The sequence below is a fragment of the Cervus canadensis genome, chromosome 28, assembly GCF_019320065.1.
Source record: "Cervus canadensis isolate Bull #8, Minnesota chromosome 28, ASM1932006v1, whole genome shotgun sequence".
Lineage (NCBI taxonomy): Eukaryota > Metazoa > Chordata > Mammalia > Artiodactyla > Cervidae > Cervus > Cervus canadensis.
The window spans coordinates 43,997,508-44,019,870 of NC_057413.1; the positions used below are offsets into that span (position 1 = coordinate 43,997,508).

Below are 22,363 nucleotides of genomic sequence, written 5' to 3' on the forward strand. Positions count from 1 at the left end.
CTTCTTCATATTCCAACTCTCACATCCATACATAACTACTGGAAAAACCATTGCCTTGACTAGACAGAGCTTTGTTGGCAAAGTAATATCTCTGCTTTTTAATATGCTGTCTAGGTTGGTCATAACTTTCCTTCCAAGGAGCAAGCGTCTTTTAATTTCATGGCTGCAGTCACCATCTGCAGTGATTTTGGAGCCCAGAAAAATAAAGACAGCCACTGTGTCCACTATTTCCCCATCTATTTGCCATGAAGTGATGGGACCAAATGCCATGATCTTAGTTTTCTGAATATTAAGCTTTAAGTCAACATTTTCACTCTCTTCTTTCACTTTCATCAAGAGGCTCTTTAGTTCTTCCTCACTTTCTGCCATAAGGGTGGTGTCATCTGCATATCTGAGGTTATTGATATTTCTCCTGGCAATCTTGATTCTAGCCTGTGCTTTCTCCAGCCCAGCATTTCTCATGATGTACTCTGCATATAAGTTAAATAAGCAAGGTGACAATATACAGCCTTGATGTATTTCTTTCCTTATTTGGAAACAGTCTGTTGTTCCATGTCCAGTTCTAACTGTTGCTTCCTGACCTGCATAAAGGTTTCTCAAGATGCAGGTCAGGTGGTCTGGTATTCCCATCTCTTTCAGAATTTTCACAGTTCGCTGTGATCCACACAGTCAAAGGCTTTGGCATAGTCAATAAAGCAGAAATAGATATTTTTTTGGAACTCTTGCTTTTTCGATGATCCAGTGGATGTTGGCAATTTAATCTCTGGTTCCTTTGCCTTTTCTAAAACCAGCTTGAACATCTGGAAGTTCACGGTTCCAGCAGTGTGATTTAGCATGTTGACCTAGTCCTCTATTCCTTGAATTTCGTATGTATTTTAATTAGCTCTTGAGGATTGATTCAGTTCAGGTTCAATTACTTTTGCTTTTCCTGACAGAATAGTTCACTGTGTACTTCCTGTTGCTTCACATCAGGAGGCACATTTTATTGTTGTTTCCTTTTCTGTGATTTTAAGATTAATTAGTGGGCTCAAATCAGCTTTATTCATCATTATAAAGTTTCCCACTAGCCTTTCTCCTGAGGAGTAGCAATCTTTGATTATTATTGCCTAGAGCCATTATTGTTACCTGCTGCTGCTGCTAAGTCACATCAGTCGTGTCCGACTCTGCGACCCCACAGACGGCAGCCCACCAGGCTCCTTTGTCCCTGGGATTCTCCTTATTGTTGCCTAGAGATTGCAAAATGTTGATTTTCTGACTTGAGCATTTATGGATAAAATACTTCTACAGAGAAGAAATTTCCTTCATTAACTGGTTGGTTACTATGAAACAATGTATAGAAAATTCAAGTTCAGTGCTTCAGTTTTCCTTTTATATACCAGTTTTCAAAATAATGAGTTGGCTCACTGGCAACTTCTAAAATACTCATTGTAGTTTAAATTATTTAAAGATCATTATGAATATATGGATTATTATGTATTTGAGGGATTCAGTCCACGGAAGTCATTATTCTTTTTTCTATTTAAATTTTATCATCTTTTTCCAGTGGAATTCTTCAGGCAGGCTTCTGTGTTTTTGCTGTGAGTCTCGTAGTCTTTGAAAGCTTTCTTGCTTCCTGGAACTGCTGGAAATCTTAGGTTCATCTTGTACATTTCCTGCCCCAGATCTGGGATAACTCAATTTTCCAACTAGCCCTTCAGTGTTACTGGTGGAAAATGATATTTGAAGATCACACCCTAGGTGCTAGGAATGGCACTCATTTTTAACTTTATAGTACTATTTCTGCATCTCTTATATATCTGGGGTGGTATTTCTTGGGTTGGCAAATAGAGTCTGCTCTATTCCTGGGCTCCATGCTATTTTAGGAGGGAGATTCCTTCAAATGTTGTATAGGTCTTTTTCCAGCAATTAAAGTTTTCCAAAGAAGTCACCTGTTTCTTGCCTGGGGATGAGAGGTAACAGCTTGTCATTTCCTTCTTGCTCATCCTGGAATCTGACTATGAAAGTGAAGGTCACTCAGTTGTGTCCGAGTCTTTGTGATCCCTGGACTGTAGCCTGCCAAGCTCCTCTGTCCATGGAATTCTCCAGGCAAGAATACTGAAGTGGGTAGCTGTTCCTTTCTTCAGGGGATCTTCCAAACCCAGGGATCGAACCCAGGTCTCCCACTTTGCAGGCAGATTCTTTACCATCTGAGCTACCAGGGAGGTGCAAGAATACTGGGGTGGGTTACCATTTCCTTCTCCAGGGGATCTTCCCGACCCAGGACTCAAACCAGGGTCTCTTGCATTGCAGGCAGATTCTTTACCAGCTGAGCTACCAGGGAAGCCCACGTACTTCATACCAGGTCTTACTTATAAACTAACAGTGTACAAAGGAGTAGGGACATTTCTCCATTAATTTTTTTCATTTTGTCCTCTTGACAATGAAAATAATTTCTATTGGTGTGTGCATATAACTGTTCTGACACTGTCCTCTTCTCAGTCAGGTGAAATTCACACTACCAAAGAAAATTTTCTTTGAACATATAAACACAGAACTTTCATATGCATAGAAGGAGAAGCAGATCACCCAGACAAGGGAAATGAGGATAAAGGTTGACCAAGTGTGAATGTGGTAGTTACATGGGTGGCCCCAGTCAAGATACAGGAGGTGTAACTTGGAAGAGCATGTTTGTCAATCAGTGTGCCCCAGTCATATGTCCTAGAGGGATCTAAGACCGAGTAACACGTGGGCTGCCTTCACACAATCCTATCACTAAGGTAGACCATTACAGTGAAGACAGAATAAGATTTGTAATGACAGAGCACATGGGATAACACTTTGGAGAGAAATCAGTTTCTGAAACATGCCATACCTAGTGTTAATCTGGGGGGATGCTGGTTATTTTGCACTGACCAGTGGTTTCAGACCATGTTGGGAACCAGGGCTTATTTGCAGTAATGGCAAGTATTCCTTATCTTGGGACATCTAAGATAAGGATGTGGTTATAGGACAGATTTTGTTAATTATTTAAAAGCTATCTTCTGTTAGCCTCCAGTTAGTCCTTCTACTCTATGATGTTGGGGCTGGGACTCTGCAAATTACATTTATCCTTGGCCAGCTGGCTGCCTTTTAGGCTTGCCATATAGGTAATAGAAGGAGGCTGGAGGAGAAAATAGGCTTCCTCTTTCTTGTATTGCCTTCTGTTGCTGACACTATTATCCTGGCAGTGGTTGTTAGTCCCAGGCCCTAGCTTTTTCCGGCCTTTCCAGAATCAGCCTCATGTGTCTCTCAGATATACCAACATCAAGAGGCCCCTCTCTGAGCTTCTGAGGCAGCAGGGCTAGCTGAGCGTCTCCCCACCTCCCAGTACCAGGTTCCAATAACTTCACCCTCCTCCCTGGGCTCCCCCATGCCCGGGGATGGGAGCTGCTTCCTGCAGTTTCTCTGTGTGACCTCTGTGTTCTTTTTTGCCCTTTTAATCCTTTAATAGTTGGTTAACCAATTTTTTAAATATTAAATTCTCTCATTCTGTCTGTTAAAATAGCTGGAGGGGCATATATTTCCTTGCTGGACCCTGATCAACATATCTGTATATTGATAGATATACAAATGGAATCAGAAATCAGGGCAATATTATGATTCAAGTTAAGATAGGAGAACACAGGGAAATAGATGAAAGGGTATTAAAAATTCTATCCGCAAAATCAACCTGACTCCATAGAGACAGAAAGTAGATTAGTGGTTGCCAGAGTGGTGGGGAGTGACTGCTAATGGTTATAGGGGGACTCTTTTGGGGATGATGAAAATGTTCTGGAATCAGATGCCAGTGATGGCTTCCCCGCTTTGTGAATATACTAAAAATCAGTGAACTGTGCACTTTACAAGGGTCAGTTTGTGTTATATGAATTATATCTCAATTTTTAAAAATAGAAAGCCACTCACAAAATCAGTTTGACTGCCTTTCATTTCATCCCTGGCATGCTCCTTGGTACTGCAGTCTGTTTCACTCAGCTGTGAGAATGGTCTTATTAATCTTCAAGGACTCGCTGTTCTTCTCATGAAGAGATACGGTCTTTATCAGGAAAAGATGCCTTGCTTTGTGAGGCATCTCACAAAGCTGGGCACTACCAAACTGGTAGTGACATCATATGGAGGCCGTTTTTGTAGTCTGTTATCTCATGGCATGATTTTGCCACTTGTTAAAGAGGATAGCTGTGCCATTGGTCGCCAAGTGAGACAGGAAATTTCTTTGCAATGGAACATGTACATCTAAGATTCTTACTTCTGGCTTTCTTGGCAGTATGAGCTGTCATGGTTATCTGAGGTGACCTAATTCATAGCAAGAATCGAATGTGAGTTCTTTGATCAGGGTTCAGGAACTAGGATGGGGCTGGATTATTGTGTTTGGGATGGTATTGGTGCAGAGCCCGGCAAGGTGAGACACTCCAGGAGTCTGAAGGGTGAAAGTCATCAGCACTTCTGGGGCTAAAGGCACCAAAGGAGGAAAGAGTGCTTTCAGAGTCCAGTGAGAACTGGAACCACGTGAAGGGGCTCATCCCGTAAAGCTGAATTTGTGAAGAGACACAGCCTCTACCAGAGATGCAGCCCTACCCTCCTCTGCCAAGCAGGGAGTGGGAGGTACCCTCCTCTCCTGCTTTCCTATTTTCTGTTGGTGCGTCCCAATGGGTCAAACCCAACTGGAAGTCAGAGAATCAGGGAGCCCCAGGAGGCAGTTTCCCTCTGCACAAGGCAGAGCAGAGAAGAGCTAGGAATGGGTTGCAGGAGGCAAACGGGGAATAACCTGCACCTGGACTGTCTCCCAAGCTGGACTTCACAGAGTTGCAGGGATTATTTGTAGTTTCCGAAATTGAAGTCATGTATATAGTCCGCACAGTCGCAGAGCTCTTGGTGCATTGCTGACTTCTGCATCCAACTCTTCCTTCCTTCTGGTTCTGTGGAGAAACTTCTCACCTCTTTTCATAATTGAGGTGCTACTCGTGGGCTCTGGAGTCCACGCCTTCTTGTTCTTGGCAGCCTACCTCCACCAGTCTTCCTTCTTCTAGATCTTCAGCTTTGTCCTCTCTAGGGGACCCCACCCCCTAGTAGTCGAATATATTCTTCCCCTTTTCTTGCCAGCAAACAAAAATGCTCTCACATCTCCTTCGCTTCTTATTCACAACTAAACTTATGCAAATGCTCACTCAAGCTGCCTTCACTCTCCCATTTCTCTCTTCCCTGCTCCAGTCCCCTCAATTCCTGCTTCCAGTTATTTCTGGCGCTAGCTATTGTTTTTGACAAATTTATTGTAATATAATTCACCCATTTAAAGTGTACAATTTGGAAAAAAAAAAATAAAGTGTACAATTCGGGAACTGCCTGGTGATCCTGTGGTTTGGACTCTGTGCTTCCCACTGCAGGAAGCATGGGTTTGATCCCTGGTTGGGGAACTAAGATCTGGTAAGCTATGTGGCGCAGCCAAAAAAGAAAAAAAAAAAACCTCGTACAATTCAGTGGTTTTAACATATTGACAGAATTGTGCAACTGTCACCACAATCAATTTTAGAACAGTTCATCTCCCCCAAAGAAACCACATACTCATTAGCAGTCATTATAATTTTCTGTCAACCCTCCCAGCCCTGCTGCTGCTGCTAAGTCACTTCAGTCGTGTCCGACTCTGTGCAACCCCATAGACGTCAGCCCATCAGGCTCCCCCGTCCCTGGGATTCTCCAGGCAAGAACACTGGAGTGGGTTGCCATTTCCTTCTCCAATGCATGAAAGTGAAAAGTGAACGTGAAGTCGCTCAGTCGTGTCCTGGGCCACCACTAGCCCAGGACTAGTAGCCCAGGACTTGCTTTCTGTCTCCATAGATTTGCCTACTGTAGACATTTCTTACAAAAGGAATCATATGGTATGTGGTATATTGTGACTGGCTTTTTTGACTTAGCTCAGTGTTCATTCATATTGTCCTGTGTATCAGTACTATATTTCTTTTTACTGCTGAATCATAGTGCGTTGTGTGGGTAGACCATGTTTTAGTTATCCATTGATCAGTTGATAGACATTTGGATTCTCACTTTTTGGCCTTTATGAAAAATGCTGCTATGAACATAAATGTACAAGTTTTTGCAGGGACATATTTTCATTTCTCTTGGGCATATATTTAGGAGTGGAATTGTTGGATTATGTGTTAAGTACATGTTCAACCTTTTGAAGAACAGTCAGACTTTCCCAAACTGGCTGCATTATTTTACATTCCCACCAGCAGTATGTGAGGGTTCCAGTTTTTCTACACCCTTACCAACACTTATTATTCATCTTTTTTATTATCGCCTTCTTAGTAGGTATGAAGTGGTATTAGATTCAGATCCTTTGTTCATGGTAAAATTGGGTTATCTGACTTTTTATTTTTTAGTTGTAATAGTTATTTGTATGTTCTGGATACTAGTCCCTTATCAGATTGCAAAATTTTTCTCCCATTCTGTGGATTGTCTTTTTACTTTCTTGCTGGTATCCTTTGAAGCCACAAAGTTTTAAATTTTGATGATGTCCATTTCATCTGTTTCTGTTGTTGCTGCTCTGCTTTGGTGTCAGATATCAAAGAAAACTTTGTCTTATCCAAGATCATGAAGATACACGCTTATGTTTTCTTTTGAGAGTTTTATGGTTTTCGCTGTCACATTTAGATCGATGCTTCATTTTGAGTTAGTTTTTGTGTATGGTTTAAGGATCCAGTTTCATTATTTTGCAAGTGGATATTCATTTGTACTAACACCAATTGTCACATACCATTAATTTCATTATTATATGGTATTGAAAACATACAGAGGAATTTCTATGGCCTCCTCCCATTTATTCTTGCGAGCATGTTCTTTTAACATAAAAGATGACTTTGTGTTATCTTGTAGAGGTTTTCAGGGGAGTGCCAAAATAAAAATGTGTTTAATCTGTCATGTTTAACTAGTAGTCTGGTTCCTTCCTTGTGCACGTGTGTGTGTGTGTGCTCAGTCGTGTCCGACTCCCTTGCAACCCCATGGACTGTAGCCCACTGGCTCCTCTGTCCATGGGACTTTTCAGGTAAGAATACTGGAATGGGTTTTCATTTCCTCCTCCGGGGGATCCTCTCTACCCAGCGATCGAACCTGTCTCCTGTGTCTTCTTAGCAGATTTCAAAGCAAGTAGAGGATGTGTGTATATAAACAGGTGTGTCCCTTCTTCTGTGACCAGCTGGAATTGTGTCCAGTTGCTTAACACTTGTTTTCCCTGCTGGACTGAAGTGGCTCTCAGCCTCCATTGCATTCAAAGTTTAATAGTGTGTTGAATAAATTAGAAAGAATGGAGTGAATGAATGGTGGAATGAGGTCTGAAGAGTTGGTGGGGATAGGAGGGAAGGGAGACTGTCTTTCGGTAAGAGGAGGAACGTCATTTCCCCTGAGATTGAGAAAAGATGAAGATGGTTTCAGATACAGGTGAGGTGGTATAAATCTGGGGGACAAGCTTAGAAGTCTCTCCTTCTCAATCTAGCAGCTAAAAGAGGAATGCCTGAGAGCTGTGCAGGGAGACTGTGGGATCTCCCAAAGCTTGTCTGGAGAGAATTTGCATAGATAGGCTTGGGCTCCTTCGCAAAAGTGATTTTAAAGGGCCAAGTTGGCTGCTACGATTTACTTTTCTCTTTTCTAAAATGCATGGACAGTGTATGTCAAAAGGCTTGTTTAATTTTATAAGCCAGTTTTCTGGATTTAACTAGTTCTCAATTTCTTCCTAAAGTATTTGTTATTAGAAACATTCAAAAGGCAAAAAGCACAAACTTTTAGAATCACACAAAGCTGGTTTCAAACCCCTATTCTTATCACCCGCTGTGTGACCTTGGGCAAAGTTTTTATTCTTTCAGAGACTCAGTTTTCTCATCTGTGAAATGGGGACAATAATATTGTCCCAAGAGGTTGTCGTTTAATTAAATGAGTTCATACGCATAAAGCTCTTAAATTGATGCCTGGCATACAACACAATGCTCAGTTAAAAATCTTCTCATTTAAATCTCAAAACAACACTTTGGATTGTCGTTTTTTAAAACCATTTCTCACTTTCAGCTTGTGACATCTTTCTCTCTGTTATGTCTTCAGGCTTCTTTCTTTTTATTCATATGAATGTGAGTGTAGATCTCTATGAGTGATTGAATCAGGTAAGGTAAAAAGCTTTGAATTTGGCTCTTCCCTGGCAGTCCAGTGGTTAAGACTCCATGCTTCCACTGCAGGAGCATATGTTCCATTCCTGATCAGGGAACTAAGATCCTGTACACTTCATGGCATGGCCAAAAACAAAACAAAACAAAACAACTTTGGATTTTTATTCTTTCTCCTTCTTTTCCTCGCTTGAGACTTAGCAGGTTTCTCAGGCTGCTTTTAGCTGTTGACAGTTTGGAGTCTGAATCTTTATGCTACTGGCCACTATCTCTAGGTATTTTCAAATAGCATTAATTAGAGTTTGACAAATTAAAGTCGTATTAAGAAACTTCACAGTAGTTTTAAGTATCTGGAAATTAATAGTCATTTCTTTATTTAATAGACATACACAAAAGAATGGGCTGAGGTTCTAAACCACAAAAGTAAGCATGTGGAAGAAGCTGTCAAAGAACTTATATCAATATTTGAGACTATTTATGAAGTTAAGTACAGTGGGAAAGGAGCAAGACACTTACCAGGTAATGCGACTGGTTAAAATGTTTGAATCTCAAGTGCTACAGATAGGCTCTCAAGAAGGCCCTCTGTGCTTAGCGTGTACCGAAATTCCAGACTCTGGGAAGGACAGGGGTTCAGCATAAACCATGCAGTTTGCACAGTGTGGGCACGGTGAGCCCTTTGTATGAGTTAGGGAATGGTGGGCACCCCTCTGACATCCAGGTTGTCGTTGTTGTTTAGTTGATAAGTTGTGTCCCACTCTTTTGCCACCCCAGGGATGGTAGCCCGCCAGGCTCCTCTGCATATGGGTTTTCCCAGGCAAGAATATGGGAGCGGGTTGCCATTTCCTTCTCCAGGGGACCTTCCCTACTCAGGGATCGGCCTACGTCTCCTGCATTGGCAGACAGATTCTGTACCACTGAGCCACCTGGGAAGCCCCAAATCCAAATTCCCAGACACCTGTTAAGGACCAACCTTGCAAGCAGGCCTTAACACGGATAGCAGTCTCTGGCCCGCTATGTTAACTTTTTCTTTTTTGTGTATTCATTCCAACACGCTGGTTGTCACACTGCCTGACAGCCTTCTGAGTAGAGGGCAGAGATGCTGCTGAACATCCTCCATTGCATAGGACAGCCCCCAACAACAAAGAAAGTAGTCAGTAGTGCTGAGGGTGAGAAACTCTGAGCTTACAGTGGTTAAGAATCCGCCTGCTAATGCAGGAGATGCCAGAGACGTGGATTCAGTCCCTAGGTTGGGAAGATCCCCTCGAGGAGGAAATGGCAACCCACTCTAATATTTTTGGCTGGAAAATCCCATGGACAGAGGAGCCTGGCAGGCTACAGTCCATGAGCTTGCAAACAGTTGGACACGATTGAATGCACACACACACACACACACACATATGAGTGATCTCAGCTAAAACTCAAGTTTATAAATGATTTACTTCTCTTTTATTTATTAAAACAAACCTTTAAAAATTATCTCTGTAATATCCTTTTCAGGCTCTTCTATTTCAAAATGTTCTTGTGAATATAGAGAGGGCCCACATAATAGGAATTAATTAATGGGTTTGTGCTGTGCCTGCAAAACTCAGCTGTTCTTTGAGACCTAGTCAATGGAAAGTTAGGAACTGTAAGTTAAGGACAGGTGGACAGGTGGAGGAGCAAGCCATGTGCAGGCAAATATCCCTTTCCAGTAATAAGGGGAAAAGTAGGTGAAAATGGACATTTTCGATAAGTAAAAAACTTCAATTTAATTCAGTGAACAAATTGTTTAATATATAAAATACATTTTGCTTTCCTAAATGTATTAGACTTGTAAGAAGTGCTGAAAATAATATATTTACTGAGGGGAGTTTAGGTAATAAATATAAATAATTTGTAGTTTTAATTTGAAGGGAAAACCATTGTGTGTGTGTGAAAGTGTTAGTGGCTCAGTTGTGTCTGACTCTTTGTGACCCCACAAACTAGCCTGCCGGGCTCCTCTGTCCATGGAATTCTCCAGGCAAGAATACTGGAGTGGGTTGCTAGTCCCTTCATCAGGGGATCTTCCCGACCCAGAGATCAGACAAACCATTATATTTAGTTAAAAGTTGTTCATATTTTTCCATGTTCACTCACTGCTAGAAATGTTAAATGTGTTTCTTTAATAAATTATAGCCAGTTGTGATCCACTTGCAAGATTCTGCACCAAAGTTCCTAAATGTGAGAAGTTTTTGCAAGGGATAAATTTGAAACTATTGGAAGAAAGCTTTGCTTTTTTGGGGAAACACAGGGGCTCATCCCACCTATGAAGCAAAGTTGTTGGAAAAGTAGCATCAATATGCTAATCAAATTAACAAGTCTTCAGATTCATTAGGCGGGGCGCAGGGAAGGTGTGAAGACTGAGGGGGGAGTAGAAGCTTACAGAACCCCCTCTCTAGTATCGGCACGGCATACCGTACAAAGAGTTTTTAAGGGAGAGGAAATGAAAGAAGGGAAAACGTAAGTTAGGAGAGAAATGTTAGGGCTCAGGGCATACCACCCTCAAGTGTGCTACTGTGCATATTGAATATTTTAAGCTAAAGGAATTTGAGAGGTGGTGGTACAGGAAAGTGAAAGTGTTAGTCACTCAGTTGTGTCCAACCCTTTGTGACCCCATGGACTGTAGCCCACCAGTCTCCTCTGTCCATGGAATTCTCCAGACAAGAATACTGGAGTGGGTTGCCATTTCCTACTCCAGGGAATCTTCCTGACCCAGGGATCAAACCTGGGTCTCCTGCATTGCAGGCAGTTTCTTTACCATCTGAGCCACTCCAGGTGGTACGGGAAGGAATCTCCAACCTCTACTTTCTCCTCTCATCTGAGAGGCTTCCATGTACCCAGAGAGGAAAGGAGCATCTTTATTTTCAAAGATGGGAGGATGCTGAGAGGAATCAGAATAAATGGGCCTTGCTAAATCTCCACAGTTTACTACCTGTAGTCCTATCACATTTTTTCCTATGATTTTCTACTCTTTATAGAACCTAGTGTGGAACCCCGCAAGTTTAACGTCTTTGGATCTTAATTTCCTTTTGAAATCTCTCATGTCATGTAAAATTTATATTAAATAATTTGTATGCTTTAAAAAAACAAAGAAAACCTCAGAGCTTAAATATCCACAGCATGTCTTCTTCCTCTTAGAGGTTTTTCACTTACTTTAAGTGGTTTTCATCATAAGTATTAAAAACACAAACATATCTGCTTGTTAGGATAGCAAAGTCAAAACTTAAACAGGTATTTTAGAAAGCTAACATGTAGCGGGAGCCGCACTCCTGGAAGATGGTGGCTACTAGGTCTGCGCGGCCTCGGGCCGGGAACCAAGCCTCGTCAGTTGAAAGCTCACGGAAGAAGAATTCTGCTGTCACAAGATTTCAGGTGCACCCAAAAGGCAGGAAGGGTCTTCACCTGATAACCCAAATACTGCTGAATCACAGACCACTCCGGAACAAAGTCCAGCTCCTAAAACCAGGAAGAGTGGAACTACAGGCTCATTACCAGAAATGAACAAACCTTCGACAGATGGCGAGATCTCTGAAGCAGAATCAAATTGTTCTTCTGTGTTTGAGGTCCAGGATCCTATTTTCAGAGTAACTAGGAGAAGACAGATCTTAGTTGCAGGCACCCCAGTTTCTAGTGTAAGGAAAAGGCTGAAAATAACTCGGATAAGTGAGTCTCATACTGAAGAAGAAGTCTGTGAAGCAGAATCACATGTTTCAGGTATTTCTAGAATTATGCCTGGCACAGAAATAACAACCAGAAGAAGTAAGGCTAAATCCCAAAGAGAGCCAAAGCAAGAATGCCATGTGGAAGGTATTTCTGATGCTGAGTCATCATGCTCAGACGTTTCTTCATTTTCTGGAGTTGCAACTAGGAGAACAACAAGGAGTATGCAAAGGAAATTACAGGCACAAACTGAGGAGAATGATACTAAGAATGTACTAGAAAATGAGAAGGAAATCATACGTATACCTGTGAATTTAGAGGATTCAGTTAACAGACGAACTTCCCGTTTACTAGCAAGATCAGTTTCTCAGATAAATAAGCCAAATTTCTCTAATAATGAAATTTATAATGACCCTAATGATGATTCCTTCCTTGGAATTTCAGAAAAAAAACTAGCAGTGAAAAAAACCCAAAATTTTACCATAAGAGAGGAAAAGCAGGACAGTATTTCACCTCTCAAAGAAATGTCAACGCAGAATTGTAAAAGTTTAGATGAAGAAGCCAAAAAAAATAATAGTTGGGGGAAAAGAAGGTAATGAGAAGAACTCTTGGTTGAAGAATCTTTCTGAACTTCAGGACACTGGCCTTCCTCAGTTAGTTTCTCAAGGGCATTCAACCCCTGAAATTAACAAAACCACATCAGAGTCCTCAACTCTGAACTGTGAGGCTGTGATGAAATCGTTAGCTCAAACATTTGCCGTTGTGGAAATGGACAGATAGAATGAAGAGAGAGAGAGTGCCATAAAAACAAGTGTCTGTTCAGAACCAGGTGTTGGTAGTGATAGTGATGGAGCAGAGTGCGCAGTTACAGGTGTCAGTGAAGACAGGAGCGAAGAAGAGGAGGTGGATTCTGAGAGTGATACCAAGCCAAGTAAAGTTGAGTTCAGCACAACTCAGGATAAAGATGATTCTATTTTGTTAGTTCTCAGCAGTGATGAAAGCCAGCAGTCTGAACACAGTAAGAATGAAGAGGACACTGTGTGTTTTGTTGAAAATAAGGGTAACAAAGAGTCCCTAAATGGAGACTCAGAAAGTCTGTCACATGACAATGCATTGTTTGTGATTGACACTACTCCTGGATTGAGTGCTAATAAAGATTTTTACTTGTATGAAGAAGACAAGGCAAGTGAGGTTGCCATTGAGGAGGAGGACGAAGAGGAAGAAAGTGAAGAAGAACTATCAGACCATGGCAGAAATAAAGATAATGAGTTTAGTGATGAAAACAACTTACTAAGTAACACAAAATCTAAACTTCTGAAGTTGACGAGCAGCAGCATAGATCCTGGACTGAATATTAAGGAGCTGGGTGGTTTGTATGTTAATTTCAATGAAGACAAGCTACAGTTGAACAAGAGAACCCTAACACAGATAAAAGAGAAAAGGAAAGATGAGCTTCTGCAGAAAACTGTCATTACTCCTGAATTTGAAAAAAACTACTGTGACCCACCATATAGTGAATCAAAATATAAACTTCAGAAAAAACGCAGACAAGAGCGACAAAAAACAGCAGGTGATGGATGGTTTGGTATGAAAGCGCCAGAACTGACAGACGAACTGAAAAATGATCTCAAAGCACTGAAGATGAGAGCTAGCATGGACCCAAAAAGGTTTTACAAGAGAAATGATAGAGATGGCTTCCCTAAGTACTTCCAGATTGGAACCATTGTTGACAATCCTGCTGACTTCTACCATTCACGAGTTCCCAAGAAACAAAGGAAGATAATTACTGTGGAGGAACTGCTGGCTGATTCTGAGTTCAGAAGGTCCTACCGAAGGACGTACTCAGAGATAATGGCTGAAAAGGCCGCAAATGCAGCAGGAAAGAAGTTTCGAAAGAAGAAGTTCCGTAACTAAGATTCACCAAGCAAATCACAAAATCAATACTGCAGTCTTTTTTTTTTTGGCTGCACTGCAAATTATACAGAATCTTAGTTGCCTGACCAGGTTTCGAACCTACCCTCTGCAGTGGGAGCATGGAGTCTTTACCATTGGCCCACCAGGGAAGTCCCTTTATGTATTTTTTTAAGTCACATAAATAACTTGGAACAAAGTAGAGAGTTATTAACAAATGTAAAATACCTTACTCAGTGAAATACTGAAATAAACTGAAATACTTCAACTAAAAAAAAAAAAAGCTAACATGTAGAGCCCTCTTTAAATGTTCCTTAATTCTAGATACTAACTGTGTTTGAAGAGTGTACTTGATTTAAATTGAATTCAAGGGTGATTCCCCTAGAAACAAATTTTTAATTTTTCGATTAAGAGTTTTTTAAAGAAGGAGCTTCCTAAGAAGGTTTGGTCATATAGAATAAACCAAATGCTAAGTATTTAATGTTCTATTTTTATGTTATCTTTTCTATAGAGCTGAGAAAGCACGTTGTTTTTGGAAGTGAGGGAGAAGATGGTGAAAGCACCGATTATGATGCTACTATTGTGCCTGAGGCTGATGTTAAAGATGATAAAGAAGATGAATTTAAGAAGGTATTATTGTGAAACAACCTCATGCAGTTTCACAGAATTATAACTCATAGGATTGCAGATAATCCCAAATGGTGTTTCCCTCCCCGCCACCCTGCCCCCAGGCAGTTCTGCAGCCAATCTGTGTGGATTTATAACAAAATCCAGAAAATATAATTTTCTATCCTACACTGTGGAATCTGACAAGCTACAGCAGTCCTTACAGTTTTTCCCCCAATATCATCTGCTTTTAATGTGATTCTGTCAATTACAGTTTATATAGTTATCGCCCCCATTGTGACTGACCGTGTTTTCTTATGTAGTAAATGTCACGTCTGGGACCATAGTGCCAATCCATTTGACTCAGGACGGAGAACTTTGTTCTCAGTTACTGTTTTTAATGGAGTTGCCTATATTGCAAGACCAGACTTTGATTCACCTGGGGTCCAGGGATCTGCATTTTTTATAAGCACTGTGGATATCCTGTGGATTGCCCTGCAGGAGAAACCCCAGGTGGGCAGAGTTTCACGTTACACTGAGATGTGTTGAGAATGGAAATTGAGACACTGGGATTCTTCATCCTTCTTAGGCCTCCTGGCCATTCATCGACTCTGAATGCCGCTGCCGCGTTTGTACTACTTCCCGATTTCTCCTGCTGCCATCAGTTTTCTTTTTCTTTAATATTTATTTATTTCTATGGGTCGGGTCTTGCTTGTGTCACCTGGGATTTTCGTCGTGGTGCACAGACTCTCTAGTTGTGGTAAGAGGGTTCTAGAGCTCTTGGCTTCAGTAGTTGTGGTAAGCAGGCTTAGTTGCCCTGCAGCTTGTGGGAACTTTGTTCCCCGACCTCAGGTCGAACCCGTGTCCCCTGCATTGGAAGGCAGATTTTTAACTACCAGAGAGGCCCCCTGTTAATTTTTTTAACCCTCCATACCCATCTTTTCATTCTTTCTCCATTTTACTTGCTTTTATACTCTCTAACCCACACAAGTGGTGCTAGTGGTAAAGAATCTGCCTGCAATGCAAGAGACATGGGTTTGATCCCTGTGTCGGGAAGATTCCTCTGGAGGAGGAAGTAGCAACCCACTCCAGTATTCTTGCCTGGAAAATTCCATGGACAGAGGAGCCTGGTGGGCTATAAATATAGACCATGGGGTTTCAAGAGTTGGACACAACTGATACAGATATACACACACACACACACACACACACACATCATACTCCAACATAGTTTTGGAAATAAACAGCACACATGTGTTTCATTTTCACCTTCTGACTCAAGGATGGTATAATTACTTGATTGGGAAACACTTTCCTGCTGAGTCTAGATTTTAGTTGTGGATTGCTTCTCAGCGCCGGACACTAGGCAGCCACTATTGGTCAGTGGGAGTCGGCTGGAGAGTCCTTCACTTCCAACTGCATTCCCTGTGACACCGGCAGGGGTCCTTAGAGCAAGGCTGAGTACCATACTGAGTACCATCAGAGCCTCTGGAGCTGCGGGATCACTTGGAGCTGCATCAGGGCGGGCACCTCCTCAACAGCCTCTGCCTCTCAAATCCACCTTCCACATCGCTTCCACAGTGGTCTCACGTAAACGCCTCATGATATCCTGCCTGTGCTGTAGCCTGGTGCTTGACCAACCCTGATCATATTCCTCTTTGTTAACACCTGACAGGCCTCCCTTCTGAAGCAACTCAACCTAGCTGGCCCGCCCAGTCTCAGAGGGGACAGGGCATAGGGTGGACAAGGACAGTGTGGCCAGAGCCTGGCCATGGGCGTGGGACTCGCTGTGAAGCAAGACATGGTGCCCCGACACCTGCCCAGGCTCAATATTTATTCTGTGCTCTGACCAATAAGTATGGCTACTACTTCGCTGGAGGGAAAGAAGGGCTGACAGAGAGGGGCAAACCCTGGTGTCAGGACGGTGGAAGTTTCACCCCATGCATTTAGGTATCATACATTTTTTTAAAGGCAGTTTTATTTTATTATTCAGTTCAGTTCAGTTCAGTTGCTCAGTCGTGTCCGACTCTTTGTGACCCCATGAACCACAGCACGCCAGGCCTCCCTGTCCATCACCAACTCCTGGAGTTTTCCCAAACTCATGTCCATTGAGTCAGTGATGTCATCTAACCATCTCATCCTCTGTCGTCCCGTTTTCCTCCTGCCTTCAATCTTTCCCAACATCAAGGTCTTTTCAAATGAGTCAGCTCTTTGCATCAGATGGCCAAAATATTGGAGTTTCAGCTTCAACATCAGTCCTTCCAATGAACACCCAGGACTGATTTCCTTTAGGATGGACTGGTTGGATCTTCTTGCAGTCCAAGGGACTCTCAAGAGTCTTCTCCAACACCACAGTTCAAAAGCATCACTTCTTTGACGCTCAGCTTTCTTTATAGTCCAACTCTCACATCCATACATGACCACTGGAAAAACCATAGCCTTGACTAGATGGACCTTTGTTGGCCAAGTAATGTCTCTGCTTTTTAATATGCTGTCTAGGTTGGTCATAACTTTCCTTCCAAGGAGCAAGCATCTTTTAATTTCATGACTGCAGTCACCATCTGCAGTGATTTTGGAGCCCCCAAAAAATAAAGTCAGCCACTGACTTTAATAATTTATTATTATAATCATTTGACTGCATGGTGTGGCATGTGGGATCCCAGTTCCCTGACCAGGCATTGAACCCACGCCCCCTGCAGTGGAAGCACAGAGTCCCCACCCCTGGACTGCCAGTGAAGTGTTTATCGTTTTAAAACATATTTATTCACCAAACTGAGACTTCTGAGGTTGGAGACTAACTATCCTCCTGTGTCCACACCTCTAAGCACTGAGAAGTACACACCCCTAAATGCTTGAGTTTTGTTGAGTGAATTTTTGGATATTGAGCAAACCAGGATTATTTTCAATTAGCTGTTTTTGAATTTTGGCTTTGGAGTAACACCTTCTGATTTGCTGGGTTGTTTATGAAAGCACATTTTTCATATATTCTTACTTGTTTTAAAAAGTAAAAGAGTAACACAGTGTTGAATTTATTTCTATAACATTATTGAAATTGTAAAGTTTATTATTTTCATCTTTTGCATGTCACTTCTAATATTATATTATTTCTTTGAGGGTGTTAGATTTTTTTGGTACCAAATTTAATATGATTTCTCATTATAGGAATGTAAAGAGGTCTACGCTTTTTTCTCTCATCAATTACTAGACAGTCTTCAAAAAGCTACACGGTTATCTTTGGACACAATGAAAAGAAGAATATTTGTTGCCAGGCAAGTGGAAAATACACTAAATACGTCTGGTAATATTATCACAGCACAATGCTAAAGCACTTTTAATTTTTATTCATTACTTTTAAAAGTTATAAAATTTAAAACATGCCACTTATGAAAATACTGTATAAAAACAAGTGTGTAATATTATAAAAACAGTGATGAATGAGCAACCATATTCCTAGCAACCAGCCCAAGAACAAAGAGCACTGAACACTACAGTCTCCTCACTGGTCCCCTCTCTGCTCACGCAGAGGTAGCCACTGTTCAGAACTTGATGTTTATCATTGTCTTGTTTTGCTTTTTTTTTTTTTTTACAGTTTACCCCATTTTTGTATTGTTTAATTTTGTCTGTATTTGAATTGTGTTCAGTATTGTTTTTGAGAAGCATTTATGCTGATATAATTTATTTTCATTTCTATTTAGCCAGAGTGTACACAGTCTGTTTTATCAGTTCTGCTGGTGGTGATCGTTTGGGGTGTTTGCAGTTTGAGCTGTTGTGAATACTCTTGTGCCTATCTCGTGCTGCATCTGCTGAGTGGGATGGCTGGGCCCTGGGGTGTCTGCACTCCTCACTTTACCAGGCAGTGCCTGACATTCTTGCTCCTTGGAAGGAAAGCTGTGACAAACCTAGAGAGCATATTAAAAGGCAGAGACATCACTTTGCTAGCAAAGGTCTGCATAGACAAAGCTATGGTTTTACTGGTAGTCATGTATGGATGTGAGAGTTGGACCATAAAGAAGGCTGAGTGCCAGAGAATTGATGCTTATGAATTGTGGTGCTAGAGAAGATTCTTGAGAGTCCTTTGGACAGCTCGGAGATCAACACCAGTCAATGCTAAAGGAGATCAACCCTGAATATTTACTAGAAGGACTGATGCAGAAGCTGAAGCTCCAATACTTTGACCACCTGATGCAAAGGGCCAACTCACTGGAAAAGACCCTGATGCTGGGAAGGATTGAAGGCAACAGGAGAAGGGACAGAGGAGGATGGGCTGATTAGATAGCATCACCGGCTCAGTGGACATGAATTTGAGCCAACTCTGGGAGATAGTGGAGGACAGAGGAGGCTGGCGTGCTACAGTTCATGGTGTTGCAAAGAATTGGACACGACTTAGCAACTGAACAATAGTGACAACGAGTCTAGCACGAGGGTGCCCATGGCTCCTCGTCCTTGCACACAGTTGATTTCCGTCAATTAAAAAATTTTTGCCAGTGTGTATAGGTGTAGAATGGCATCTCACTGGGGTTTAAATGATCACTTTCCTGGTTACTGATGAGGTTAAACATATTTTTATGTTTATGAGCCATTTGTGCTTTCTTTTAAAAAAAAATTTGTCTTTCCTTCTTTTTCCTTCCCTTCCCTCCCCTTTTCTATTTCCTTCTTTCCCTTCTCCCTCCTTTCCGACCTCCTTCCTTCTGTCTGTTTTACTATGTGATTGGATTTATTCATGGATAGTCTCAGTATTAACTTTGTTGATATCATAGCAGATATCTTCTCTCCTTGTGCCTTTTTGTTCTGTTTATGGTATTCTTTGTTGAGTTTAAATTCAAATTTATCAGTCTTTTCCTTAGTGATTTGTGATTTCTATGCCTTTTAAAGGAAATTTTTCTCTACTGCATCATGTCTTCTGAAAATTTTAAAGTTTTATCTTTTACAGTTAGGGGTTTAATCCACATGGTATTTATTTTTGTGTTTAGTGTATAGTAGGAGACCAGTATTGCTTTCCCATATAGATAATTAGTTAAAAAAGAAAATTAATTTTTCTTTTGGGATAGTTATTTAAATTACATTGAATCTATAGGTAAATTTGGAGGGAATTAGCATCCTTACTATATTGAGTCTTCTGTTCAGAATCATGGATTACCTCTCCATTTATTTTTCATTTTAAAAATATTTCTCAATAAAGTTTTTTAATTCTCTGTGTAAAAGTCTTGTACATTTTTGCTAGGTTTATTCCTTGGTTATTCATTGCTAAATTTTAATTGCACTATTCAGATCTCCCAATGTGATTATGAAGTTGTCAGTTTTCCTTCTGTTTTGGTCAGTTCTCGTTTTATATCTTTTAAGACTATGTGGCTAGGTGCATGTGACATCATATAGTTAAGTCTGTTAGAAAACTTTATTTTTTTTTTTTGATGAGCCTCTTTATCCATATTAATCCTGATTTCTGATTCTTTTTGGTCTGTCGTTAATTTTACTTTCCCAGATTTTTTGGTTTATCTTTTTCTATCCCTTCATTTCATTTCTTTTTTTCTGTTAAGTTTTTTGTTTTACCTCTTAAAAGGATTATATACCTGATTATTTTTATTTAATCTGATTATCTCTGCCATTTAATGAGCTCTGAAGAATTGATACTTTTGAACTGTGGTGTTGGAGAAGACTCTTGAGAGTCCCTTGGACTGTAAGGAGATCCAACCAGTCCATCCTAAAGGAAATCAGTCCTGGGTGTTCACTGGAAGGACTGATGTTGAAGCTGAAACTCCAATACTTTGGCCACCTGATGCGAAGAGCTGACTCACTGGAAAAGACCCTGATGTTGGGAGGGACTGGGGGCAGGAGGAGAAGGGGACGACAGAGGATGAGATGGTTGGATGGCATCACTGACACAATGGACATGGGTTTGGGTGAACTCTGGGAGTTGGCGATGGACAGGGAGGCCTGGTGTGCTGCGGTTCATGGGGTCACAAAGAGTCAGACATGAATGAGCGACTGAACTGACTGAATTGACTTACATTTTTGGATTTTCTTATATAGTTACAGTTAATTTATGACTTTTTTTTTTTGTAGTTTCTTACTCTCCTTTTTCCTTGGTTTATTTATTATCCTTGGGATGGATAATTTCCCCCTTTTACTCTCTTTCCTATACTTCGGTCCTTTAAGTAGTTACCTTCAAATTTAGAATACATATATTTATCTCTGATTTTTAAAAAGCACTGTCTATATTTTTTTCAGTTTTATCATCTTTATTTCTAACTACAGAGAGTCTGGCATGAACTTTATAATTGCTGTGTGATGTTTTGCTTTTATCTATTTTTTGAACACTATAAAATATTTACTGGAATATTTTATTAAAATCTCCAGGTTCTTGTGTATTTATTTTATACCCCTGGTTCCTCAGTAAGCATGGGTAGATATAAACTCTCTTAGTCTTCATTTTAAGTCTGAACCAAGTTGGCTGTATAAAAAACTTTTGTTTTTCTTTCAGCACTTTGGACATATTTCTTCATTTTTTTCCTGACGTATATTGTTGCTGATGAGAAGTGTGCAGTGAATCTAGCTGAAAATTGTTTTTTTATCCTTGATGTTCTGCAGCTTCCTTTCCCACAGTGGATTTGTCTTTATTTAGTCATGCTTTATTCTCAGAGTGTACTTTCTGTTTGATGACTTGTAGTGTTCTTTAATCCTGGAAAATCCTCAGCAATTTCCTGTTGAGTTATTGCTTCTGAGACAGTCTCTTCATTCTGTTCATATGGAACTCCTGTAGCTGAATGTTGAGTAGGTTGACCACATAATGTATTGTTCCACCTTGGACACACTTTTGAGTGAAAAGGCACTATCTAGATGAAGATTCAGGGTGGACTTAAACCAGAACTGTTGCGGGCACCGTGGTTATTTGGCTATCTCAAATGCTGGGGCATGTCAGTCTGTCTTTTCTGTCTCCTTGCTGTCATATATTTCATCTTTTTTGTCTTTCTGGGCTACATCATTGTCAAGTATCTTTGTTTCTATCCTAAAGGTGGTCTCATCTACTGTATCTTAAATATTTCAATTGATAATTTTATCCTTATCCTCTAGATACTGTATCATTCTTGCCTTTTTAGTTTAGCAATTTATCACTTTTTGGAAGATGGCTTCATTTATCTCTTTGAACATCCTTAATATATTTATATTTGAGTTTGTCATGCTTCTATACATTAAACTTTATCTGCAGTGAAGTTTTGTTTCAATTATTGATGTCTTTAGTCTTCTTTCTTTATGTTAGACCTAGGCACGCGTATTGGAATTTATTTGTAGACTCTCCTTGAGCAAGAGTTTTTCTTTGGTTGTTTTCATGTGTTTCTCCCTCCTTCCTTTCGTGTGTTTCTCTTGTCTCCACGTGACTCTTGGCACCTTCAGTGCAGGTCTGGGTCACATTTGTTCACAGTTACGTATCCCCTGAAGAGATGCTGGGACGTGGCAGATTCCTTGGGGGAGCACATGGGTGGCTCGGCTTAGTGGCAAAATGAGGATGCTGTGGATTCGCTCCTTTCACCCCAGGTGAAAACATCTTTTGGAAAAGCTGCAGCTGCAGGCAGGAGGTTGGCAAACATCTTGTTGTTTTGCCTGTCCTTACAAATGGGGGGACATCGCTTCAGTGTCGGTGTCAGGTAGCAAGCCTAGATGGGTCCCCTCTCACGTGGACTACTTTAGCCCCCATAGTCCTCAGGGGCCAAGTCCCACTATCACTGCTTGTTTCCTGACCAGAGCCCTGGCCAGGCTACTGTGTGTTTCTGAAGCCTGCCTGATGTATGGTGATGCTAACCTCTTTGAGTATTTTCAGGTCCTTCATGGTCTATCCATGATTGTGACATACTTGGCACAGGGAGGCATTTTTGAAGTCTGAACTCAGAATTCCATGTTAATTTGAAACTGTACTTCTGTGATTTTTAAAGAGGCATACATGAGTATATTACTGCAGAATCCTCCCTTGTCTAAAACATCTCTCTTTCCCGCACCTGTGAAGACTGTTTGGTCAG

General features: G+C 41.0%; 2 protein-coding genes across 3 annotated transcripts in view; both read left to right on the forward strand.

Annotated features, from left to right (window-relative positions):
* DNAH8 (dynein axonemal heavy chain 8) overlaps positions 1-22,363 on the forward strand; it is a 322,922-nt gene that overhangs the window by 80,069 nt on the left and 220,490 nt on the right. Inside the window, exons 20-22 of one of the 2 annotated variants that reach the window (XM_043450439.1) lie at positions 8,543-8,678; positions 14,260-14,378; positions 17,517-17,623. In XM_043450439.1, the coding sequence (XP_043306374.1) occupies positions 8,543-8,678; positions 14,260-14,378; positions 17,517-17,623 (362 nt within the window). Of the gene's footprint in view, positions 1-8,542; positions 8,691-14,259; positions 14,379-17,516; positions 17,624-22,363 lie in introns of both variants that reach the window. The other variant, XM_043450440.1, reaches the window with a different exon arrangement.
* LOC122429793 (deoxynucleotidyltransferase terminal-interacting protein 2-like) lies at positions 11,454-14,016 on the forward strand. The gene is given in 3 exon segments (XM_043450441.1): positions 11,454-11,573; positions 11,576-12,400; positions 12,402-14,016. Coding segments are annotated over 3 exon segments (2,295 nt in total). The 3' UTR covers positions 13,752-14,016.